General features: G+C 43.7%; 1 protein-coding gene across 4 annotated transcripts; it reads left to right on the top strand.

Annotated features, from left to right (window-relative positions):
- The first annotated feature begins 786 nt into the window (after nt 1-786).
- On the top strand, nt 787-18,278 carry DUT (deoxyuridine triphosphatase). Of its 4 annotated transcripts, none has more exons than XM_030578436.1 (7): nt 787-897; nt 2,165-2,297; nt 4,097-4,188; nt 7,772-7,816; nt 16,374-16,448; nt 17,347-17,417; nt 18,150-18,278. In XM_030578436.1, exons 1-7 carry the CDS (start codon nt 876-878, stop codon nt 18,204-18,206), a joined length of 495 nt encoding a protein of 164 aa, XP_030434296.1. In that variant the 5' UTR covers nt 787-875; the 3' UTR covers nt 18,207-18,278. The 4 variants fall into 4 exon arrangements, 3 of the variants coding, with proteins under 3 accessions (XP_030434296.1, XP_030434295.1, XP_030434294.1); XM_030578435.1 differs by lacking the exon at nt 787-897 and adding an exon at nt 972-1,151; XM_030578434.1 differs by lacking the exon at nt 787-897 and adding an exon at nt 1,412-1,636.
- The last annotated feature ends 3,285 nt before the right edge of the window (nt 18,279-21,563 follow it).

The raw sequence follows: 21,563 nt of genomic DNA, 5'->3' as shown, positions 1-21,563 counted from the left end.
TTCTGTTCTGGCACCACAGCAGCCCATGGTGGGCAAAAGGCATAACTGCAGCACCTCTCTGGCAGAATGTATTCTCTGCAGGGGAAAAAAAGATCAGTGGGGAACCTGAATTCTGCATGTGTGCAGTGGTGTAGAATTCCCCAGAAGTAGCATTTCCTCTTTTCCCTCATGTTATGAAAGGGAGGACTAGAAAATGCCTAATTAGACAAAGATTTAGCTTCACTTCTTGCAATTTATTTTATAATCTGAAAATCCATTAGCTGGAAAGAGTAGGCACACTTTTACAACATTCATTCTCTCTCTTTCTGTATTTACCCCTTTTCCTTATGCTCTTTTCACTTTCACATGATTTTAAGATTTCACTTGAATCATAGTTTGAAAGGACTGCAAGGTCATCTAGTCTAACTCCCCTGCCAAGATGCAGGATTTGTTATGTCTATTGTTTCTAAATCATTCCAGACAGATACCAGCATTGCTTTGAAATCCTCCACAACCTTCCTAGGTAATCTGTTCCATTGTCCTACTGTTCTTACAGTCAGGAAGTCTTTCCTGCTATTTTTGTATCTCTTTTTGCTGACTCCTGGGTCAGGGTTTCTCAAACAGGGGTCGCTGGTTGTGTAAGGGAGAGCCCCTGGCAGGCCTGGCCAGTGTGTTTACCTGTGAATTTCAGCCAGGACACTAGAGATATTGTTTTGATCCCTGTAGAAAGTACCACGGGATCTTTATTGATCCGAGCCATTAGTTCTACATCTCACCTGAGACGCTGTACCTCACAGTTGCCGTGTGCAGGGGCGGGAGCTGCCTACCGACCAAGCCGACCCCGCTACCTGCAGCACCCTGAGTTCTCCTGGGCGGCTCCCACCTCCCTTCGGCTCATGAGCGGAGACCACAACCGAGGTGATGCCTCAGGGGTGGCTACAAAGCGGCCAGCGCGCAAGGCGCGGTCTGGCCCTCAATGGACAGGCAGCGGCCGCAATCACTGCACTGGCCGGTGATTACGGGGGCGGCTGCGTGCGCCAAGCGAGGGCTACAGCCAGGCACGAGACAGCCCGGCTTTCGCGGCTGTTGAGCAGCTAGTTCCTCCCTCCCCCGAGCTGCAACAGGCGCCATGCTGGGCAAGCGCCTCCTCGGGCAGCTCCTCCGCCGACACAGTAAGCGGAGCGGAGCGAGGGGCTGCGGAGAATATTAACCCTGTGGAGCGCGGCCTTGGCGCAGCAGCACAATCCGGAGAGGGGGGCAGTACGGCATGGGGCGTGGAAGCGAGTTGCAGCCTGGTTTTGAAGGATCGGGGAGGGGATTTGCAGGGCTCCGACGCTGCCGGGCGGGGGAGTTGCAGGTTCCAGTGCTGCAGGCTATCAGGGGCGGGGTAGAGGTTTTGCACGGCGGTGGCTAGAAAATGGCGGGGGTGCGTTGCAGGATTTCCGTGCTGCAGGGCCGGGTGGTGGGAAGATGGCAGGGCTCCGGTGCTGCAGGCCCGGGGGGAGAAGGAGATGGCACAATGCACAGCTCTGGGGTTGTACGGGGCGGGAGGATAGCAGGGCTCTGGTGCTGCATGGCCGTGTGGTGGCTATGGGGGGCGGCGGCGGCGGCTGCAGGGTGGTGGGAAGATGGCAGGGCTCCGGTGCTGCAGGCCCAGGTGGTGGGTTTTTTTGGGGGGGGGGCGGGGGAAGGAGATGGCACAATGCACAGCTCCGGGATTGTACGGGGCGGGAGGATAGCAGGGCTCCGGTGCTGCAGGGCCGGGTGGTGGTTACGGGGGGGCGGCGGCAGGGTGGTGGGAAGATGGCAGGGCTCCGGTGCTGCAGGCCCGGGGGGAGGAGATGGCACAATGCACAGCTCCGGGATTGTACGGGGCGGGAGGATAGCAGGGCTCCGGTGCTGCAGGAGGCGCGGCTGGCGGAGCGTCCCTGTGGAACTTCGGCCTGGCCACAGACCATTAGCGAGGCGACAGGGTATCGCGGTAGGGGCGGGGCCCGGCCCGCCGGCTCAGGGGGTAGGGTCAGGAGAGCCTATTCTGTGCTGGGGGGGGGAGGCTGACTCCGCCTCATGGGCCGGGCCGGGGCGTGGTAACGGTTCGGATGGCGCGGGCGGGAAATACTGGCGCTTCTCTTTCGCTCACTTCTGTCTCCCTGACCCGCTCTCCTCATGCCGTACTCCGGAGCAGACCCCGCCGTGTCCCCCAGCAAGAGGCTCAAGGCAGCGGAGCCTGACTTGCGGCTTCGCTTCGCCAAGCTCTCCGAGAACGCGTCCGCCCCGTCCCGGGGCTCGGCCCGCGCAGCTGGCTACGACCTATACAGGTGAGGGGCGGCCCGCCCCGTGCCCTGCCCGAGAGCCCGCCGCTGGGATCAGCCCGCGTAGCTCCCCCCGGCGAGGGCTCAACAGCCCCGAGGGCGCGCGCGGTGAGCGGAGCGGCCTCTCGTGAGTAGAGGGTGAATGGCTGCTATGCGCCCTGCGGAGCCCGCCACCATCTCCCGCTTTCCCTGTGGAGGGCCAGCTGAGCCCCTGCTCAGCGGCGCTGGGACCTGCGGCCCCCTCCGTTGTCGGGCTCGTGGGCCTAGGAGCCTGACGCGAGACCCCCGCTGGGTGAGCTAGCCCAGCGCTGTGCTCTGTGCAGACACCAGCCCCTCACATCGCAATAAGTGTGTCTGCAGGGATTTGCACCCTGAGAGTGGCCTTACTCTCATCACTTCTCCAGCCCCTCCACGTGGGCCTCTCTCTTTTCCCCAGTGGTCCCCAGCCGTGTTGTGGCCAGTAGCACATTCCTGTTTTCAGAAGAGTGTGGCAGGCACCAACAATTACTCACATACACAGCTGGCTCCAGGCACCAGCGGAGCAAGCACATGCTACGGGGCAGCATTCCGTCCATTCTGCAGAGTCAGAGTGTTGTTTGGTTTGGTTTGGTTTGGTTTTGGGGGGTTTTTGGTGCCAGTTCCGGGCAGTGCAGAAAGGAGCCGGGAGGACACAGAACACTGGCATCCGCAGTCTGCAGCCCTGGAGTACTCTGTCCCTCGTGGGTGCTGGTCCCCGGCTTCTCTCCCCTGCTGGGCACTAGGCGGGCCCCACGCCTGCCGGGGACAGAACACTGGCACCTGCAGCCCTAGAGTTCTCGGTTCCTGGCAGGTGCGGGGCCGTGGCTTCTCTCCGGCTTAAGCCACAGCCCCGTGCCTCCCAGGGACCGAGAACACCAGCGCCCACAGTCTGCAGCCCAGGAGAAACCGCAGCCCTGCGCCTGCCAGAGACTGAGAACACCGGTGCCCGCAACCTGCAGCCCAGAGTTCTCTGTCCCCGGCAGGTGCAGAGCCGTGGCTTTTCTCCCCTGCTGGGCACTAGGCAGGCGCACATAAATGCCCTGGCGGGCGCCACTGCACCCACAGGCACCATGTTGGGGACCACTGCTTTTTCCCTTTCTATTCTCCAGTGCACCCAGCGTGCAGCAGCTCGCATCTTCCTCTTTTGCATTTTGAATCCTTTCATTGGCTTCCTACGAGCTTCTGCTTGCCCTAACCCTTTGCTCACCGTACCATTGCTTTGTCTCCAACATGCTAGCTTTTGTACCTTCTTCCCTATTGCTTGCTGTATTTGGAAAGGACTTCCTAATGCACGCAGAGCCTTCCTTTGCCTCCTCTAAGGCCTTGAACATCAATTCTCTCTCAAGACCCACATGTTCTAGTGTGTATCAGCAGATGAGGTCACTGTAATCCTGTTACCAGCCTTTTGCTAGTCCTGCAATTAGATTAGCACAAACAATATATTAGACTCTGACAAGTTCGAATATCTATCAAATTTTGCAGATTTGTAAGTGGCTCTTACACTAACGTAATAGTTAAAAGAATCAGGAGTACTTGTGGCACCTTAGAGACTAACAAATTTGTTAGTCTTTAAGGTGCCACAAGTACTCCTGTTCTTTTTGCGGATACAGACAAACGTGGCTGCTACTCTGAAACTTGAAATTGTAATAGTTCTTACCCCTCAAACCCCGTTTTTACAATGTGTAATTATGAGTGCCTCTATTTAGTCATTCTGTTACAAAGAAGAAAGTACCCAAAACATTTTAAGTAATTGTTGACATATTTGCTTGCTTGCTTGTTTTATTTAGTGCCTATGACTATGTGATTCCTGCTATGGAAAAGGCTATAGTGAAAACTGACATTCAGATCTCCCTCCCTTCTGGATGTTATGGAAGAGTAGGTAAGTTAGCAGACTGTAGAAAACCTTCATTGAAACAAAAACAACATGCATCTGAAGAAGTGAGGGGTTTTTATCCATGAAAGCTTATGCCCAAAAAAATCTGTTAGTCTTTAAGGTGCTACTGGACTTCTTGTTTTTGTGGATACAAACTAACACGGCTACCTCCTGATACTTCATTGAAACAGGTTCACTTGCCACAGTGGCTTGCCTTGAGGCTTCATCTACATGTGGAAATTGGACCAGTTATCCAAGTCTGTTTCTATATTGATTTAGTTAAATGGGTGCCATTCCTTTGCAAGGATGCTGTTAACCAGTTTGAGTGGCTGCACAGGAGGTTTGTACCCATTAAAGTAAAATCTTCGGAGAAGTGAATGTGGTTAAATGGTGTAATTCCTCTTTAGAGACTGCACCTTACTGGACTCCTTTTTAACTACAGCCCATTGATTGTGACTTAATTTAAATTATCTTTAACCTGGTACTCCAATTAGGTAACATGCTGCTTATCTATTACCACATCTTTTGGTGAAAATATTTGAAGATTTGATGGATGACTCATAGTAAACTGTGTAAAATACTTTGCTAATGAAAATGTGTATAACTTGTTTGAAGTATAATAGAACCTACCAATATGAAAAAATTTGGGGTTTTTCTACTACATGGTGATGTGTAGTAGCTGTAGGACAAAGCAGCTGATCTGGTTAAAATATTTTAAATCTCATAAGGTTCCCCCCCTCAAATATTCTGATCAAAATACAGTACAACTTAATTAGCACTCCCTAGTGGAGAAGTCTCAAGGTCCTGGCCTGCAGGCCATCTGCGGCCCAGGAACCTCCCCACTTGGCCCGCAGAGGAAAGACGCAGGCAGACACGCTACCGCAGAGGTGGGCAAACTTTTTGGCCCAAGGGCCACATCAGGGTTGCAAAATGGTATGGAGGGTTGGGTAGGGAAGTCTGTGCCTTCCCAAACAGCCTGTCCCCCCATTTTCCCCCTCCCACTTCCCGCCCGCCTGCTCTCAGAGCCCTCAACCCATCCAATTCTCCCTGCTCCTTGTCCTGGGACCACCCCCCAGGACCCTGCCCCCTATCCAAACCCTGTCCCTTGACTGCCCTGAACCCTATCTTCAGCCCCACCCACTGACAGGCCTCCCAGGACTCCCACGTCTATCCAACAACCCCATTCCCTGTCCCCTGACGCCCGCCTCCCCAAACCTCCACCCCATCCAACTGCTTCTTGTCCTCTAACCACCCTCTGCCCCTAACTGCCCCCTGAGACCCCACCCCCTACTCCCTGTCCCCTGACTGCTCCAAACCCTATCCACACCCCTGCCCACTGACAGGCCCCCAGGCACTCCCATGCCTATCCAATCCCCCATTCCCTGTCCCCTGACTGCCCCCTCCCCCAACCTCCACCACATCCAACTGCTCCCTGTCCCCTAACCGTCTCCACTCCCTGTCCCCCATCCAACCCCCCTGCCTCACCCTGCTCCCTGTCCCCTGACTGATCTGAACTCTATCCACACTCCTGCCTACTGACAGGCCCTCGGACTCCCCCGTTCCCTGTCTCCTGACCCCGCAACCTCCATCCGATCCAACCACCCCCGTTCCCTGACGGCCCCCAGGACCTTCTGCTCCTTATCCAACTCCCCGCCCCTTACCATGTCGCTCGGAGCGGCAGGACTGGCTTATTGGAAAGCCTGGGAGGTGGGCAGGCACAAGCCGCGCAGTCTGGCAGGAGCAGCGGGTCAGAGCACTGCCCATGCGGCTGCGGGGGAGGGGAGAACAGCAGGGGAGCGGCCATGGACTAGCCTCCCTGGCCGGGAGCTCAGGGGCCAGGCAGGACAGTCCTGCGGGCCACAGTTTGCTCACCTCTGCACTACAGTGTCTGCTGCAGGTCCTGCTGCTGCAGGTGCTGCCCCTGCAGCTCCCACTAGTTGAGGGAGAGGGACAGAGATACCGTCGCTTGTTGCCGGGCAGAGTTAGCCATGGAGGCAGCACCACTTTTTTCCACACTGACTATAAACAAATCAGAATACCTAACACAACTATCTGATGCACACCATGCTGCAATTCTGAAGGTTTCAACTGGTCAGTCACTGAGGCCAAACATCAATAAACTGACAGAACTGAAACATTGCCCAATGTCTGGCAAACGCTAAACTTTCTGGCAGGCGAAGAATTGTGTATGACAGTTTTATTATTTCTAAGAAATTTGAAATAAAAAATACAATATAAACGTTTTCTTTTCTGAACACCATCTTCAGTGACATTATTGGCCTGCTAGGAGGATTTGAGGACTGGCACTGGCCCTAAGGTAAATTGAGTTTGAGACTCCTGCCCTAGTGGAAATAACTCAGATTGCTGTTGGCCAGTTTATGAAAACTTAAATGGTATTATAGTCAAGTTCCTATTGGAACATGGTCACTTTCAGAACTAAATGAAAAGCTCCCTCATTTAGATTCCCCACCAAGTTGTAGACGTAGAAAACTCATATAAACTAATCAAGCCATTTCTTCCACAGGCTTGGAGGAAAAGGATGCATCTGTTTTTAAATACATGAGATGCTTTGATACTACGTTGTAGAGGGTTATAAGTACTTCAGTAATGATTGTCTTACCACAAAAACAACTTGTACAATTGGCACTAGTTTCCTCTTGGTAATCTCAAGCAAGGCCAAGGACAAAATGGCTGTAGTCTCAACTATGTTCTTTAGTGGTGGTTCCTCTGTGTAAGAATTGAGGTACTTCCTTAGGCTTGTGCTATTACTTTGCATTCTTTGTAATTATTATGTGTACTTCGATTTACAAGTGGTAAAGGGGGAAGTCTGTCCTGGGTTCTAAATGTAGTGTATTCAAATATTCAGTGAAATAAAAAAGGACCAGCAACCATCCCAAATTAAGAAAATGACAGTGTTTCCATCACTGTTTACTGCTAAAATTCTCCAAAAAGGGAGATTGGCTGAAGATGAGAAAAATGTACAATTTAAAATTTTTTGGAAATAGATATAGATAGTAAGGTAACATTTAATCCCCATAGTAAAGCAGCTTGAAGTGAAGTCTTAGCAATAATTAACTTGTATTAGCAACTGTCATTTAAAATCTGTTAATAGGTTTCAGGCTACACCAGAATTGCAGTTTTAAGTGAGCTAGGTATATTACTGTTTTGTGTAACTAGAGTGCATTGCACTATACCTGAATTCTTTGTGGTGATTACTATGGTACAGGTGTTTCAACAGTAACAAAGGGCCAAGGAGTAATATAAATGGCCATAGTCTGAACCACCTCTCTTTTAGTGGTGTTTCAAGATAAAACAATGCATTTCAGCTACTCTAAATAATCATACACCCAATTTACTTAATCTGCAATTTTACTATAGCCTGCAACTGTTGATATTGTCATTTATTGCAGCCATGTAATGACTCTTGCTGTACATTTTGTAGGATTACATGTAGGTTTTGGAAGGTGCTAGGTCAGAGTTTTTGGTGGTGGGACTTTTGATTTTGAGCAACCCATACGTAGAATGTATACTAAAATTCATTTTCAGGAGGTTTCTTAAACTTTGAAAAATGTTGTTTTTCATTTTCTAGCCCCACGTTCTGGATTAGCTGCAAAACACTTCATAGATGTTGGTGGTAAGATGTTTATGTTCCTTTCACAGTCTCTGTAAATCTTTTATTCTACGTCTCAAAGTGAGATTAAGATACTAAAACTATAAAGTGAAAACTCAGCGTCATTAATAAACGTTACTTTTATGGGCTTCATTAAAATAAATGGAAACTGATTTAAGATTTTCAATCATATACCAGTATCTAAATTCCCAAACTATTTTGAACTGAATCTTGTTTAATTAAGGTTTTCATTTTCTTACCAGTCTTTCAGATTGATTGATCTGGACTGGTAAGAAGAAAGTTTAGGTCACACTTTTGGGCACCAGTAAAGCCATAATTCTTTTCTAATCTGCATATTGATTTTTTTTTTCAGATTCAGAAAATAGTAACCAAATGACATTCTCTCTGAAGTAATGCCTATGTAGCCAGTGCTTAATGGGCCAAATAACTTTCTAACAAACATTCATCAACCAAATGATGACGGTAATCGAACTAAGTACAACATATGTTCCTCTGTATCTCTCAAGTTTAGATAAAGCATTGGGACCAAATTCAAGTCTGCCATGAGCTCATTTACGTTAGGGTTGCATTTAGACCTCTTCATAACCTCTTGCAGTTATGTGGTTTACTGTAAACAGTAAGTACGTATTAGGGATGATTTTTTTCCTTGTTCTTGTATTTTTCTGTCTTGTTCAGTAGGACTCAAACTTTCTAAAAGGGCTTGCTGTTTTGCACTCTCAGCTAACTACTGACTACCTTTCCTCTTAGATCTGAATCCCCTATTGTTTTTGTTTTCTTGGATTAAAACTAATTGTTTCTTTCCTACCTATTTATTTTTCTGCCCTGAACTTTAACACCAAGCTATAAACATCATCCCAGAATTTCAGGCTTAATTGTGACTGTGTCAAGTATAATTCCCAAATCTGGACCTTAGCGTCCAAAATATGGGTACTAGCATGAATTCCCCTAAGCTTAATTACCAGCTTAGATCTGATAGCGCTGCCACCAATCAGGAATTTTTAGGGCCTGATACCCTCTGGTCCCCCCAAACCTTCCCAGGGGACCTCAAGACCCAGATTCCTTGAGTCTCACCACAAAGGGGAATAAACCATTTCCCTTCCCCCTCCTCCCCTCCAGGTGTTCCCTCCCTGGGCTCCTGGAGAGAGATACAGATTCAAGCTCCGTGAATCTAAACAAAGGGATTCCACCCTTTCCCCCCCTTCTCGATTCCTGTTAAGTACAGACTCAATTCCCTCGAGCCTCAACAAGGGGGAAAAAAAACCAAACAGGTCTTCAAAAGCAAAACTTTTAATAAAAAGGACAGAAAAAGTAAAAGGTTTATCTCTGCAGTTTAGATGGTCAACAGTACAGGGTCTTTTAGCTTATAGAAAATGGATAAACAGCCTTATCCATAAAAATACGATTTAAACTATTTCCAGCAGACTACACATTTGCAAATATAGAAAAAACAATATAAAAGCCGATATTGTCTTTCTACCTCTGTACTCACAACTTGGAGACAGAAGATTAGAGAGCCTGGAGATTCCTGTGGTCACTCTCAGAGCCCAGAAGGAGAACAGACCAAGAACAAAAGTTTTGTTAACCCTTTTATAGGTGAAAGAGACATTAACCCTTAGCTATCTGTTTATGACAGACTGTCCTTGCTTCTGTTAGTCATCCTTTTATTGCTGTTCTTTGTACTCCTATGTCCTCTTATTATGCATTGGAAATAGTCTTAAACATGTTATTTAGCTGCTACTTAGTAATTATTATAAGAACCAAAATATTGCCTTCAAGAGTAACTCATTTCTACAGCCAGTTTTCTCTATTTGACTATTCTTTTTCCTTGCCCATTTTCACCCTTACAAAAAGTTGAATATTTAAAGGTTGTTGGCATATAATAATTTTAAATGGGTATAATAAATCATTATTCCTGAGTATTAATAGTATAAGCAAAGGAAAATTTTATATATATTTTCATATCTAGTTCTTCACAATCAGAAAATGGCTAATTAAGATGAAGACTTAGCTTTGATGTGATAAGATACTATGGTTTTACATCTTATTAATCAAAAATTGGTGGGAAATAATGAGATAAGGAATCCCAGAAGCACCTTTGAAAGATAAGAGTTCTGCTTTGTTGTTCTAGGAAAAAATGCATTGGAAAAAGAATAGTAACTTAAATTTTAGACTCCACTCATTATTCAACCTTTGCATAAATCTAGTAAAATTAAAGTGGTTTTGAATAATAGTGAGGATATGTGATATATACTCAGAGGAAAGTATCAGTTGTAATTACAGATTCTTGCCAGACAGGCTCCCTTATAGCAGTAGATAGGATATGTAAAATAAGTAGGTTATAGGGAAGCTCCAGCTGGTCCACCTTCCCATCAACCACACTCAATGCAGCTCATTATATATGAAGAGCCAGATTCTTGGTGCAGCTGAGCTGCAGCCAGCATAGGACCCATGGAGGTGGGGAAAGATGGATCTAAGCCATTTGTTTCTCTCCCCTGATCCTGGAGCCAAAGCTGAAACCACTCCCAGGATAACTTAGAACATCTTACGGGCCCTGTAAATCAGCTGAGGATCACTGGTACATATTACAGGCTGGCTCTATCACTGATATATTCACTATGCCAGCCTAATGTCATAGGGGATTTTCCTTCTGGGGAATCCTATGTTGACCTCAGGCAGCTCTCTCCTCTTTATGTGTGTCTATGTAAGAAAAAGGAACAGGGACAAGATGTGACCGAAATATTTTCCTGGAGTATCTGGTATACATAGTGTATTGTAGAATAAGATCTATGCATCTAAGGTTGTAGAAAAGAATTGTGATCATATAATAAGACTATCTGCATATGCACAGGGGTAAGAGCTGGGGTAGAGTAACTTTGGTATTTTCTGAATTGAGTGCTTTAATTATAATGTTTACTTTTGTGTTCAGCATTCAAAAAAGGTGACAGTTCAACATCATAAGTGAAAATCATGACAGTTGATAGGGTGCTGCTTATGAAAAATCAGACATTGATGTTTTCTTGGATCTCGGAGTCTCGCATAAGCACACTTAACATAAAACATTTCTCTGTTTCAATACAAATGTATTGTCAGCGGTCCCAGCCTGTAAATAAAGGACCTGGGAAAAAAACTGAGCATGCAGGATTCTGTTCAGAATCCACATCTGGTAGGCCTGGATGGTTTTCCAACAAGTGACATGCCAGAGTCTTGACAGTAAGGGCTTTTGCATGAAGTCAGTATTTCACTGTGCCAGTTCCAATGCATGATTTTTCCAGTAATGATTTAGTAACGACTTTTCACCCCAAGTAGATCATGCAGAAAAGTGTCCTAGTGTTCAAGAGAGAGTGTATAGCCGTTATAACTTGATGTTTTTGAAAATAGAATCCCAAGTGGTCTGTTAACGTTAACCTTAAGCAGAGCAAATGTCTGCCCTGCTACCTCCTGTTAATCCATACCAATTACTTAAATTGAGTGCCTCTTATACAGAAGAGAGGATGTTTTAGCTTCCTGCCCCAAGTACCTTTACATTTTGTGATACAGACAATGTAGTTTGAACACCAAATGGAGGTTGGTCTCAGTGGTGCACTTTTACCAAAAAAAAACACTACAAAAAACAACCAACCCACTATTGGAATACTCTTTAAATTATTTCCTTACCAATCCTTTTTCTGTCTGGCAAACTCTTACCCTGCTGTGTTTCTAATGGAGCTTGAAATTAGCATGGCTTTGACAGCATTTTTGCCACTTCATTCTGCACAGCACTAGGTTAGCTGCAGCATATTCCAAAATCATTTTGCTTATCACATCTTAGATTTAGGTTCCAAGGGCAGATCCAGTCTATAGCATGTATGCTTTCAGGGCAGAAGTCATTTTTCTCTATTCCATCCTGAAAAGGAGAACTTTTCACACACGCTGCATAGCCTGAGTTTGATTCCTGGCTCTATTAAAAAAAAAAAAAAGAGCCTATCAGGCTACAGAATCATTATAACCTCTGTCTAGTTCATAATTTTACCCTAGGAGGTGGTGGTAAATCATTAAACTGGTTCTATCTAGTGTAATGATAATGTCAGTGGTTTATTCTTTTACTACTAGGACTGGTTTTATCAGAGGTAGCCTTTAACTCATGGAGAGGATATTTTTCTGTACCCCACCTGCAGAAGACGAGAGGGACTGAATAGCGAAGTTAACCTATTTAAAAAAAAAAAAAAAAATCAGGAAATCCCCCTCAAGTAGGAGTTTGAGGAGAGCTCTGACTGCAGGGAGTAAAACCTCCAAACTCACAGACCCTGGGAGATTGGTGTGATGGGGTGGATCTCCTTCCCATTTCCTCTGTTAGTACATGGAATCATGCTGTCAGTGGCTGAGTCCTCTGGTGCTGCTTGAAGGGACCCTGTGGCAGTTAACTCTGCTGCAAGCACTCTACTTCTGTGTAGAAATCACATAAGACTATAAAGACTCATGGAGGGTGGTTGGTTCAATGCTTCACCTTTATCTAACAGTCCTGTAGAGAAGTTTGATAATCTGAGAGAGAGAAGCAGATGATGCTCATAGGCAGCGCTTCTGTGTAACCTGGGAATTCTGGCTGTATAGGTGGATATGACAATCTGTGTCTTGCCATTAAGACTTATTGAATCAGTAAATGGGTGGATGATGACAGAAATAGTGCATAACACCTTTTATGAAAGGCAGGTCTAATCATCTTCAGGAAAGGTTTCTACTAGTTTACTAAATACCTTACCTTCTGTGTAGGTAAACTTGCTGTGACTGAATTTGATGTTTTTGGAACATTACTTCAAAGCAGGATTTAGTCCTTAAAATATATGCATTCAAGTCCTGTGAACTTCAGCTGGAGTTATACATGCACACTGGAGTATAGAACTTGGGAACAAAATAGCTGTTTTTAAGTTTGGGTACTAGGGAGCCAGGTGTTGGAGTATGTATTAAACAGACCTGAGCTGTGTGTGTTAAACATTAACTCAGCAAGAAACAGTACATGGAGGCTATTTTGTCTGGTACATGTGCTTTTTGTTTCGGGGAAGTGGTGAAATGGAGATGGCACATCAATGCCAAATTTCCATGGCAACATTTGAGGGAGTGATCAGAAAAAGCAGGAGCCTGTTCTTTAAAGAAAATATTTGGATGGCAACTTTACAGCAAACACTTTCAGCATGTCATAGTGACTAAGCTACAGTACCAGGCTGAGATGGGGTTACTGAAGCTTTCCTATTTTCAAAGCCCCAGCCAGTAAAAGGTAAAGGAAAGATTTCAGGCCTATCTTCCTCAACTAGCGTAAATCATTCCTTTGCCTCCTCCAAGGCCTTGAACATCAATTCTTTCTCAAGACCCACATGTTCTAGCGTGTACCAGCAGGTGAGCTCACTGTAATTACAGTTACCAGCCTTTTGCTAGTCCTGCAATTAGATCGGCACAAACAATTTATTAGGCTCTGCCAAGTCCGAATATCTGTATCAAATTTTGCAGATTTGTAGGTGGCTCTTACACTAACAGTGTGATAGTTCTTACCCCTCAAACCCTGTCTTCACCGTGTATAATTATGGGTGCCTCTATTTAGTCATTCTATCTCCACTGCTCCTCTCAATGAAAATTGGAGTCTGGCACTAAATAAAACAATTATTTATAACAACTCTGAATTTAAAACTTAACTTACGGTAAAGTAACTGTAAAAAGTGAAACGATGACTCTGGCATTGCACTTCACAAACCGTTAAAGGGGCTTAACTCAATGGGGCTATGCCAGTTTACGTTAGCTGGGGACCTGCCCCTTAACTATTGTGATTTTGTTCCCCCATCCCAATTAGGATGCTATGGAGAGAGAGATCTAGCTGTTGGTCCCAGTCATCTTATTTAATGTGGTGGCACTGGTTTCCTCCCTACTGATTATTCCTGAGTTTAGCTAGTTTATTTTTATGAGCTCAACTTTTCTTTGTAAAGCAAAAGGTGAATGTCACTGAAGGTAACTTTATTTTTAGTTTATTGCAGATTCCTAAATAGCCAATTATTCTTATTTTCACTTTTCCCCCCCCACTTTGACTCAATTTTTATTAGAGGCTGTTGGTATTTATTTTAGAACAAACAGGTTCACAATTAAGACAGGTTTTTAAAAAACCTGTGGTTTTGTCTATATAACCAGACTCTTAGAATAACTTGAACTTCACTACAGAGTTAATTAGTTTCCAGTATGCCCAATACAGAGGAGCCCTATTTTTTATTCCTAGGGTATGGCTACACTTACAGTTGTACAGCGTTGGGAGTTACAGCTGTCTTCGTACAGCTGTGTAGGGAAAGCGCTGCAGTGTGGCCACACTGACAGCTACCAGTGCTGCAGTGTGGCCACATTTGCAGCATTTGCAGCGCTGTTGGGAGTGGTGGATTGTGGGCAGCTATCCCAGCATTCAAGTGGCTGCAACGTGCTTTTCAAAACGGGGGTGGAGTGTGACAGGGAGCGTGGGGGAGACAGAGTGGATTTTTGGAGCTGACACTGTTCTCAGCTCCCTGCCTTGCAAGTTCTAAGGACTGGAAGATACACAGCACCTACCTTCAATCATTTTAAAAGTTTTGACCCCTTCCCCCACCACTCTCTTATTCACTAAATGCAAATTATGCACTCCTAAATAGCCTTCAGACCACATAAGCAGCTGCTCAACACAGACTCCCCTCTCTCCTCAAGCAAACAGCTGTAAACATTCCAAAGCAATTCCCCTGCCTTGGCTCGTCCCTCGCTGGAGCAAAGAGCAGCTGTGTTTGTTTTTTAGATAAGTAGCTTCCGGAGCTCGGAGTTCAGCCATTCTTCCAGTTTGTTGTAGACAGGAATTCTGGGATACCTCCTAATACCCTGGAGGCCAATAACAGCGCTTCTGGTGGCCACACTTGATGAGCAGTGCTGCATCACCAGCGCTGCAATCGTTACACCCCAAGCAGACCAGGTGTACAGCCAGCGCTGCAGCGCTGGATGTGCCTTGCAGGTGTGGACAGTTACTAAGTTGCAGCGCTGTAAACCCACCACCAGCGCTGCAACTCTCCAGTGTAGCTGAGCCCCTAGAATAGGCCTGAGGGTTATGTATGCAGAGCTGTATGAATTGTCTGTTTTCCCAGAAAATAATACCAATACTGACAGATTTAGAAAGTAAACTAGTAGTAACTAGTCTGCTCCAGTGTGACCTAAACCAGCATTGCAAGCATGGCTTTGGCATTACATGGAAAGGGAATTCATTTAAGTGTATGGGAGTTAATGCTATAATTAGAATGTTTGAAATTGCCAGAATTCTCTTCTACGGATTTCTGACACAAACTGTAACCAAAGAGCAGCACTAAATTTAGATTTTTTTAATCTATATCTAAACAGGCTCTCTAAATCTCCATTGTACATAAAACTTTAGAGGATGACTGAGCTTTTAAAATTACTAGGACTGTAGTAAGCCATCAATACACAAAATCGAACCATTAAAGAGTATTTTGTATATTACTTTTGGAAGTAAAACCAGCTCTGATTATGACCTGTAAACATATGGAAAATCAACTAAGTCCTTATCCATGCCTTGCAACAGGTAACTATGAAGTCTTCTGCTCCCAGTATAACGGGTGGCATGGAAAGACTTGTAGCTCCAGGACTGAGCTAGTAGTTCTGCCCAGTGGCAATTTTTTCATCTGGCAAATTTCCCTATGGTTCAAGTTCCATTCTTAGTCTTTGTATTAAGTAGCAATATCTAGTTCACATGCTGGGACAGGAAAAAAAAATTTACTTCTAGCTGAACAAACACTTTCAGACAATAAAAGTCTTAAGTAGTTCAAACGCTTAGGTCAGATACTTAGATAAGGTACTTAGCTGTTGCCGCACCCACTGGCAGATGATGGGATTGAGGCTCTTAAATCAGTTATGCACTGCTATGCTGAGTGCAGCAACACCTAAATACCTTTAAATATCTGGGCCTTAATGATTTTAGTAAGTATTTTGAAGCTTACTTGTGTGGACTGTGTGTGCTTTCAACCCTCCTATCACATTGCTTCCATTCAGAAAATGTTCCGCATTAGCTGATGTTCTATTTAAAGAAGAGCTTCAGTAAGGCTAAGAATAAGATAGCCAATCATATTTTTAACTTCATATGACAGCCAAACTACGTTTTCCATCAATAGTGTCCATTTTAAATCCAGAAGAAATCTATTGTTCTAGGCAACCAATTTGATGCAGTCCCTTTCTCAGCTAAATTAGTTTAATCTTATATATGGGATAGCCAAAAGAAACCATCATGTAACTTAACAGTGGTATTAAATGCTTGTTGAAATACTCATGTTACATTTTAGAAATAACACTCTAGAAAAATGCGATGAGGTCTTTTTAGTTCATAATCATTACAAATTAGACTTGCATTTGGATATTCCAGTATTTTAATATCTGTTCTCTTTAGAGGATGGGTGGATACCTTTCAGCACATTAAGTGTATCTACTAATCTAACTAACTTAGTATTTCATTAATATTTTTCTTCCTCGATATTAACATCTCTTCAGCAATTGTAGATACAGTTCTGAATTACTCCCTTTATTACAGCTGGGGTCATTGATGAAGATTACAGAGGAAATGTTGGCGTTGTACTTTTTAATTTTGGCAAGGAAGATTTTGAAGGTAAGTGCAACCTCAAATACAGGTTTTTTCCACAATCTAACAGTCAGCCACCTAAACTTGATATTTGCGTATTCCCTCAGGAAAAAAATAATCCTTAACTGTTCACCCAAGGTTAAGAATATGCCTCCGTCTTTGACCTGTAAACATATGGAAAATCAACTAAGTCCTTATCCATGCCTCGCAACAGGCAACTATGAAGTCTTCTGCTCCCAATATAATGGGTGGCATGGAAAGACTTGTAGCTCCAGGACTAAGCTAGTAGTTCTGCCCAGTGGCAATTTTTTCATCTGGCAAATTTCCCTATGGTTCACCAGGAGAGGAGTCCCAATCTGATAGACCCAACTGGGACAATGGGACAATAGTTGAGAATGATGATAACCTCCCTGGAGCCTGGGAGATTAGTGTGTGGGGAAAGGGTTGGTTTACCATCAGTTATGCTACCTTCCCCTTTCCTTCCCCACAAACACAAAGATGCCCAACTCTCCAATGCTTTACTGTTCTATTTCCCCTGTGCTTCTAGATGTAATCAGAATATATTTTGATTCTGGAGACAGTTATCTATTTAGAGAAATTCAAAGAAAGGTGAAGAAACTAGGATTGCATTTCAAAAAGGGAGCACTTAATGCATAGTCTGCAAAATTAATAAATATTTTTCTGGAAAATTTGTGTCTGAAGTTATTAAACTAAATTTAGTAATTAGTGGGAAGTTGAGTGATTTTTAGTCTTGCTTAAAAGTGCAAATTTCTGAGCATAACCTAAACTCAAATTGCTACAGATGCCTACATAATTTAAATTTCAAATGTAGTGCTAATGCCATAATGTTTTATGGTAGTCTTAAATATGGAAGTTGAAGTTGTATTGGGTTTGTTTTAAAAAAATAACCTATTAACTTCTCAAGTTAAAAAAGGGGACAGAATTGCCCAGCTGATCTGTGAACGCATCTTCTATCCTGAGCTGGAGGAAGTTCAAGTAAGTTACTGGAATGAAACACTTGCATTAGTCTGAGTATATGGAAGAGCTGTATTTAATCTCTCAAAATTCAGAGAACAATTGGGCTTTTCAAAAAGTTATTCACTTCCGTTGCTGCCTATAACAACATGTAAATTATTGTTTGAATTAAAAAGGAAAATGTCTGCAGTTTAACACTTTACACGTCTTTACAAGCCTGTTAGGGAGGTTGGGGATGTGAAGAGTTGAAAAATCAGTGATTCTTAAATATAAGAATTACAAACTTTATTTTTTACTAGAAATCTGGAATCATTTCAGTTTGTAGGCATGTCTGCTTACAGTTCTATAATTTATGACAACCATTGCAATTTGCCCATGTCACTGCAAGAGAAGGAATGGGCTGATAATCCCGCGCTGAAACAACCGATTTAAAGAAATAAACTGAAGAGTGATGCAATTTTCCTGGAGATGAGCAATTTACAGTTTTAAAGTATTGAAAACATGGCAGACTGACATATCTTTACTTTGGACCTGTAAGATATTGTAAAAATATATTTTAAAAAGTGTGTTCTGTGGACTCCTGAACTTAATTTTAGTTTAAAAAAACAAACTTATTTATGCTTGTGCAGTAAAGATCTCTATAAAAGAAAATGTACTGATTTTTCTGTGGGGAAGATGAAGAGCATGCAAGAAACAAATGAGTATATTACAAGTGTAAGTTTTTAAAAAGCTAACCTTATTAATTTATTTCAGGTTCTGGATGACACTGAACGTGGTACAGGTGGCTTCGGTTCTACTGGCCAGAATTGAAGAGAGATGTTAGATGTAATAAATTCTTACTGTATTTTGGATTTTATTGATTAAAGGTTCTTTTTTTAAACAGTCTTTCAAGAATTGTTTCAAAAGGGCAGTTGGGATTTTAGAATCTATGAAAGTAAGGGGACTCATAACTCAAGCATTATATAGGCGTCTACAAATCTCTGCCCTCTTGTCCACTTCCAAACTGATAGCAAGTGATGTTGAACAGCATGCTGGCTTGCAGTACAGAGAAATCTGCACAAGAGATTTGACTAAGTATTTTGTGTTAACTCCTAGGATCCTGAATCAGTGTTTCTATGGAGATGGAAGTTTAATGGTACTAATTACATTATCACCTTTGTGCAAGCTAGCTTTTCTGACATCTTCAGATAAGTATGAAGCTATCTTGCAGCAGATTAAAGAAAAACATAACTCTCTTTTTTGGAAACTAACAATTTATCTTATGCCCAGATGCTGCCTGGTGTAAAGACTGCTTAATACAAAACTTGTCAATGACTAAGTACTTCTGCAGTCCTGTCAGTTTTTCTGGTAAAAATGTGACCTTCTCAAACTATAATGAGACACTGAAAAGATGCTTAAACACTCAAATCTTTCATGTAAATAAGCCCGTAAGACTTCAGTATAATGTTCAAAAGACAGTTATGTTGGAGAAATATGATCCTCAAATGTTGTAAAGATGACAAACTGTCATTCAACATCCAACAAACAAGGTTTGTTTAGTTGCAGTTTGATCTGTAAATACAGTCCTTCACCTATAGGTGGCTTCAATACATGCAAAGAACAGAATTGCCATGTCAACGAAAACAGTTCATACAGGGTGGTGTAAATAAATACTTCACAGAAAGGGGACTCAGTCATTACTGGAATGGTCCATCCAGAGTTATCTTTTAGGTAACAATAATTCCACCAATTAGAATGTTGTTTTGGAGTTTATCCCAAACCTGATTATTTCTTAAAGTGTAGGAGATCTATAGCTTAACTCAGTGTTTCCTAAACTTGGGACTCTGCTTGTGTAGCAAAAGCCCCTGCTGGGCTGGGCTGGGCTCGTTTGTTTACCTGCCATGTCTGCGGGTCCAGCCAATTGCTGCTCCCGCTGGCTGCAGTTTGCCGCTCCAGGCCAATGGGAGCTGCTGGAAGCAGTGGCCAGTACGTCCCTTGGCCCGCGCTGCTTCCAGCAGCTCCCATTGGCCTGGAGCGGCAAACTGCAGCCAGCGGGGTCTACAGACCTGCGAATGCGGCAGGTAAACCAGCCCGCCAGGGGCTTTCCCTACACAAGTGGCGTTCCAAGTTTGGGAAACACTGGCTTAACTGATCTGTTAACATAGAGGTGAAGGAGCATGCACTAAAAAAGGGGTAAGGAGGAAGGAATGTGAAGTCTTTTCTGTAAAATGGTTAGAGTTGTGGGGAAATCTTAAAAAAAAAAAAAAAAGTGCCCAGAGGAAGAACTGATTAACTTTCCTGCATTTGCCTGTATTGTATTGCACATCAATAGTAAGAAAAGAGTTTAAGTGAATGTTGCAAATCTGTGGAAACTTTCATTTAAGGATGTCTGCTTTACAACTTCCCATTGCTGAGAAAGGTAAGGGATCTAGGGCTATGATGAGTGTATGTTCCTCCGCAGCTCTACACTAGAATTATTACAGCCAGTGCTGCTAGAGCACACATACTGCCAATGGAAGAGAGCTCTCCTATCTGCAGAATTACTCCACCTCCCTGAGTGATGGCAGCGGGAGAGCATCTCCCGCTGACATAGTGTTGGCCACACCAATGCTTACATCAGTGTAACTTTTTCCACACCCCTGAGCAAAGTTGTATCCAAGTAAGCACTAATGTAGACCTTCCTGTCTCAAGCTTTGTGGCTTGAGTGCTTTTAGTCCTCTCTCCTTTTCTAGGCTTAAATCATATAATGCTGAAGATCTAGACACTTACTCAGTATCATATATGGCACTGTTATCCATGCCAATTTCTCAGTATTCTAATGCCACTCATCTCTTGCATCTTGTAGTTGTCCTAGTGTCTGTTGGAATTTGGAACCTAAATACCAAGTGACTAGAGTTCAGTGGTTGGGCAGGATAGAGAACTTTGATGTACATCTAGCTGTAGTGACTGCTTTTTATTTCTGCAACACACTTAAGGTATTTGATCACAAAGGCCTTAGAAGTTGGCTCACCATGAAACAGCCCATTTCTGCTGAGACAGTTTGAGGAGGGCATGTCTCAGTGACCTACTTTTGAATCCATGTTAAAGTGCTAGTCCTGCTCTTTACAGCAGTTAGAAAGTGAGGTCCAAGACAGCTTGGTTATCTTGTCCTTTGTGACCTGCTAAAGCAACCGCACTTGTCGAAGATTGTGAAGGTAGGTTCTGTTTTAGGATAGAACTTACAAATATAAATGATTGCTGTTGTACTTTAGATAAGTGATCCCACTACATACATTCATGGAGGAATACCTAAAATATTGCAAATGTTGGAGAGGGGAGCTTAGTTAGTCCACTCTCAGTAGAAAGACAGCTTTAGAGTGTAATCTCATGAACAAGAAAGGATGTATGCAATAACTATGATACTTTATAGAGGTGGTTGGTTATGCTCATACTGTAAAACAACTCCCTACATATGTGGACCATTGTGAATTCTTGGCAGAGGATCAGAAAAGCTTTAAGTGTTTCACTCCATAGTCCATTTCTCACTACCTATTCAGAAAAGTCAGTATGTAGCTGAAGTGAAGCTGCAGGCTCATGCCAATAAGGAGCTGGGAAAAAGTCCACGCACTTCAAAGGGAAATTACACTGCCTTTCTCCCTGTGTGAATCAAACCACAGTGCTGAGGGGAACTTCAACTGGAGTCAGTCACTGGGAGTCCCTGTCCCGCACCATGGCTTTGGAGCTGTGTATCTGGTTCAATATTATAGTTTTGAATGGCAAAATTTTATTCTCTTGTGAAGAGGATAGTTACTTTTTATAAGCACCTAACTTCTGTAACCCAAAGAACCATGGAGTAAACAGTTTACAATTCATTATTTTGCAGTTAGTCTTAACATTTACTGTTGAAGGCCCACTAACTGTAGATTAAGGCCTACAGGATCCCTTCATGGAAGGGGAAAAGTTATTTAAAAAAACAGTAACTTTTTATTTCCACATGGGAGAAGGGTTTGCTGGCCCTATCACATCCCCTCTCCCCCAACTGCACTGTGAGGCCCATAGTTTTAAGAACAGGGTGCAGAGGTTCTGCCCTTCTGTTGTAATTTACATTTCCTCTTTTTGACTTGCTATGGGGCCATGTTGTAACTTGCCATCCAGCTGAGCCTCTAACACTACAAACAGACAACACACACAAAACAAGAGTTAGTGGTG

The sequence above is a fragment of the Gopherus evgoodei genome, chromosome 10 (genome assembly GCF_007399415.2).
Source record: "Gopherus evgoodei ecotype Sinaloan lineage chromosome 10, rGopEvg1_v1.p, whole genome shotgun sequence".
Taxonomy (NCBI): Eukaryota; Metazoa; Chordata; order Testudines; family Testudinidae; genus Gopherus; species Gopherus evgoodei.
This window is presented reverse-complemented; position numbering and strand designations above follow the sequence as displayed.

What these genes read in the sequence shown, in the direction of transcription:
- DUT (XM_030578434.1), top strand. Translation starts at nt 1,450, where the DNA reads ATGGCAGGGCTCCGGTGCTGCAGGCCCGGGGGGAGAAGGAGATGGCAC. An exon ending in CTCCGGTGCTGCAGGCCCAG is followed by an intron (nt 1,637 to 2,164) that starts GTGGTGGGTTTT and finishes ACTCCGGAGCAG; the next exon opens with ACCCCGCCGTGTCCCCCAGC. An exon ending in TGGCAAGGAAGATTTTGAAG is followed by an intron (nt 16,449 to 17,346) that starts GTAAGTGCAACC and finishes TAACTTCTCAAG; the next exon opens with TTAAAAAAGGGGACAGAATT.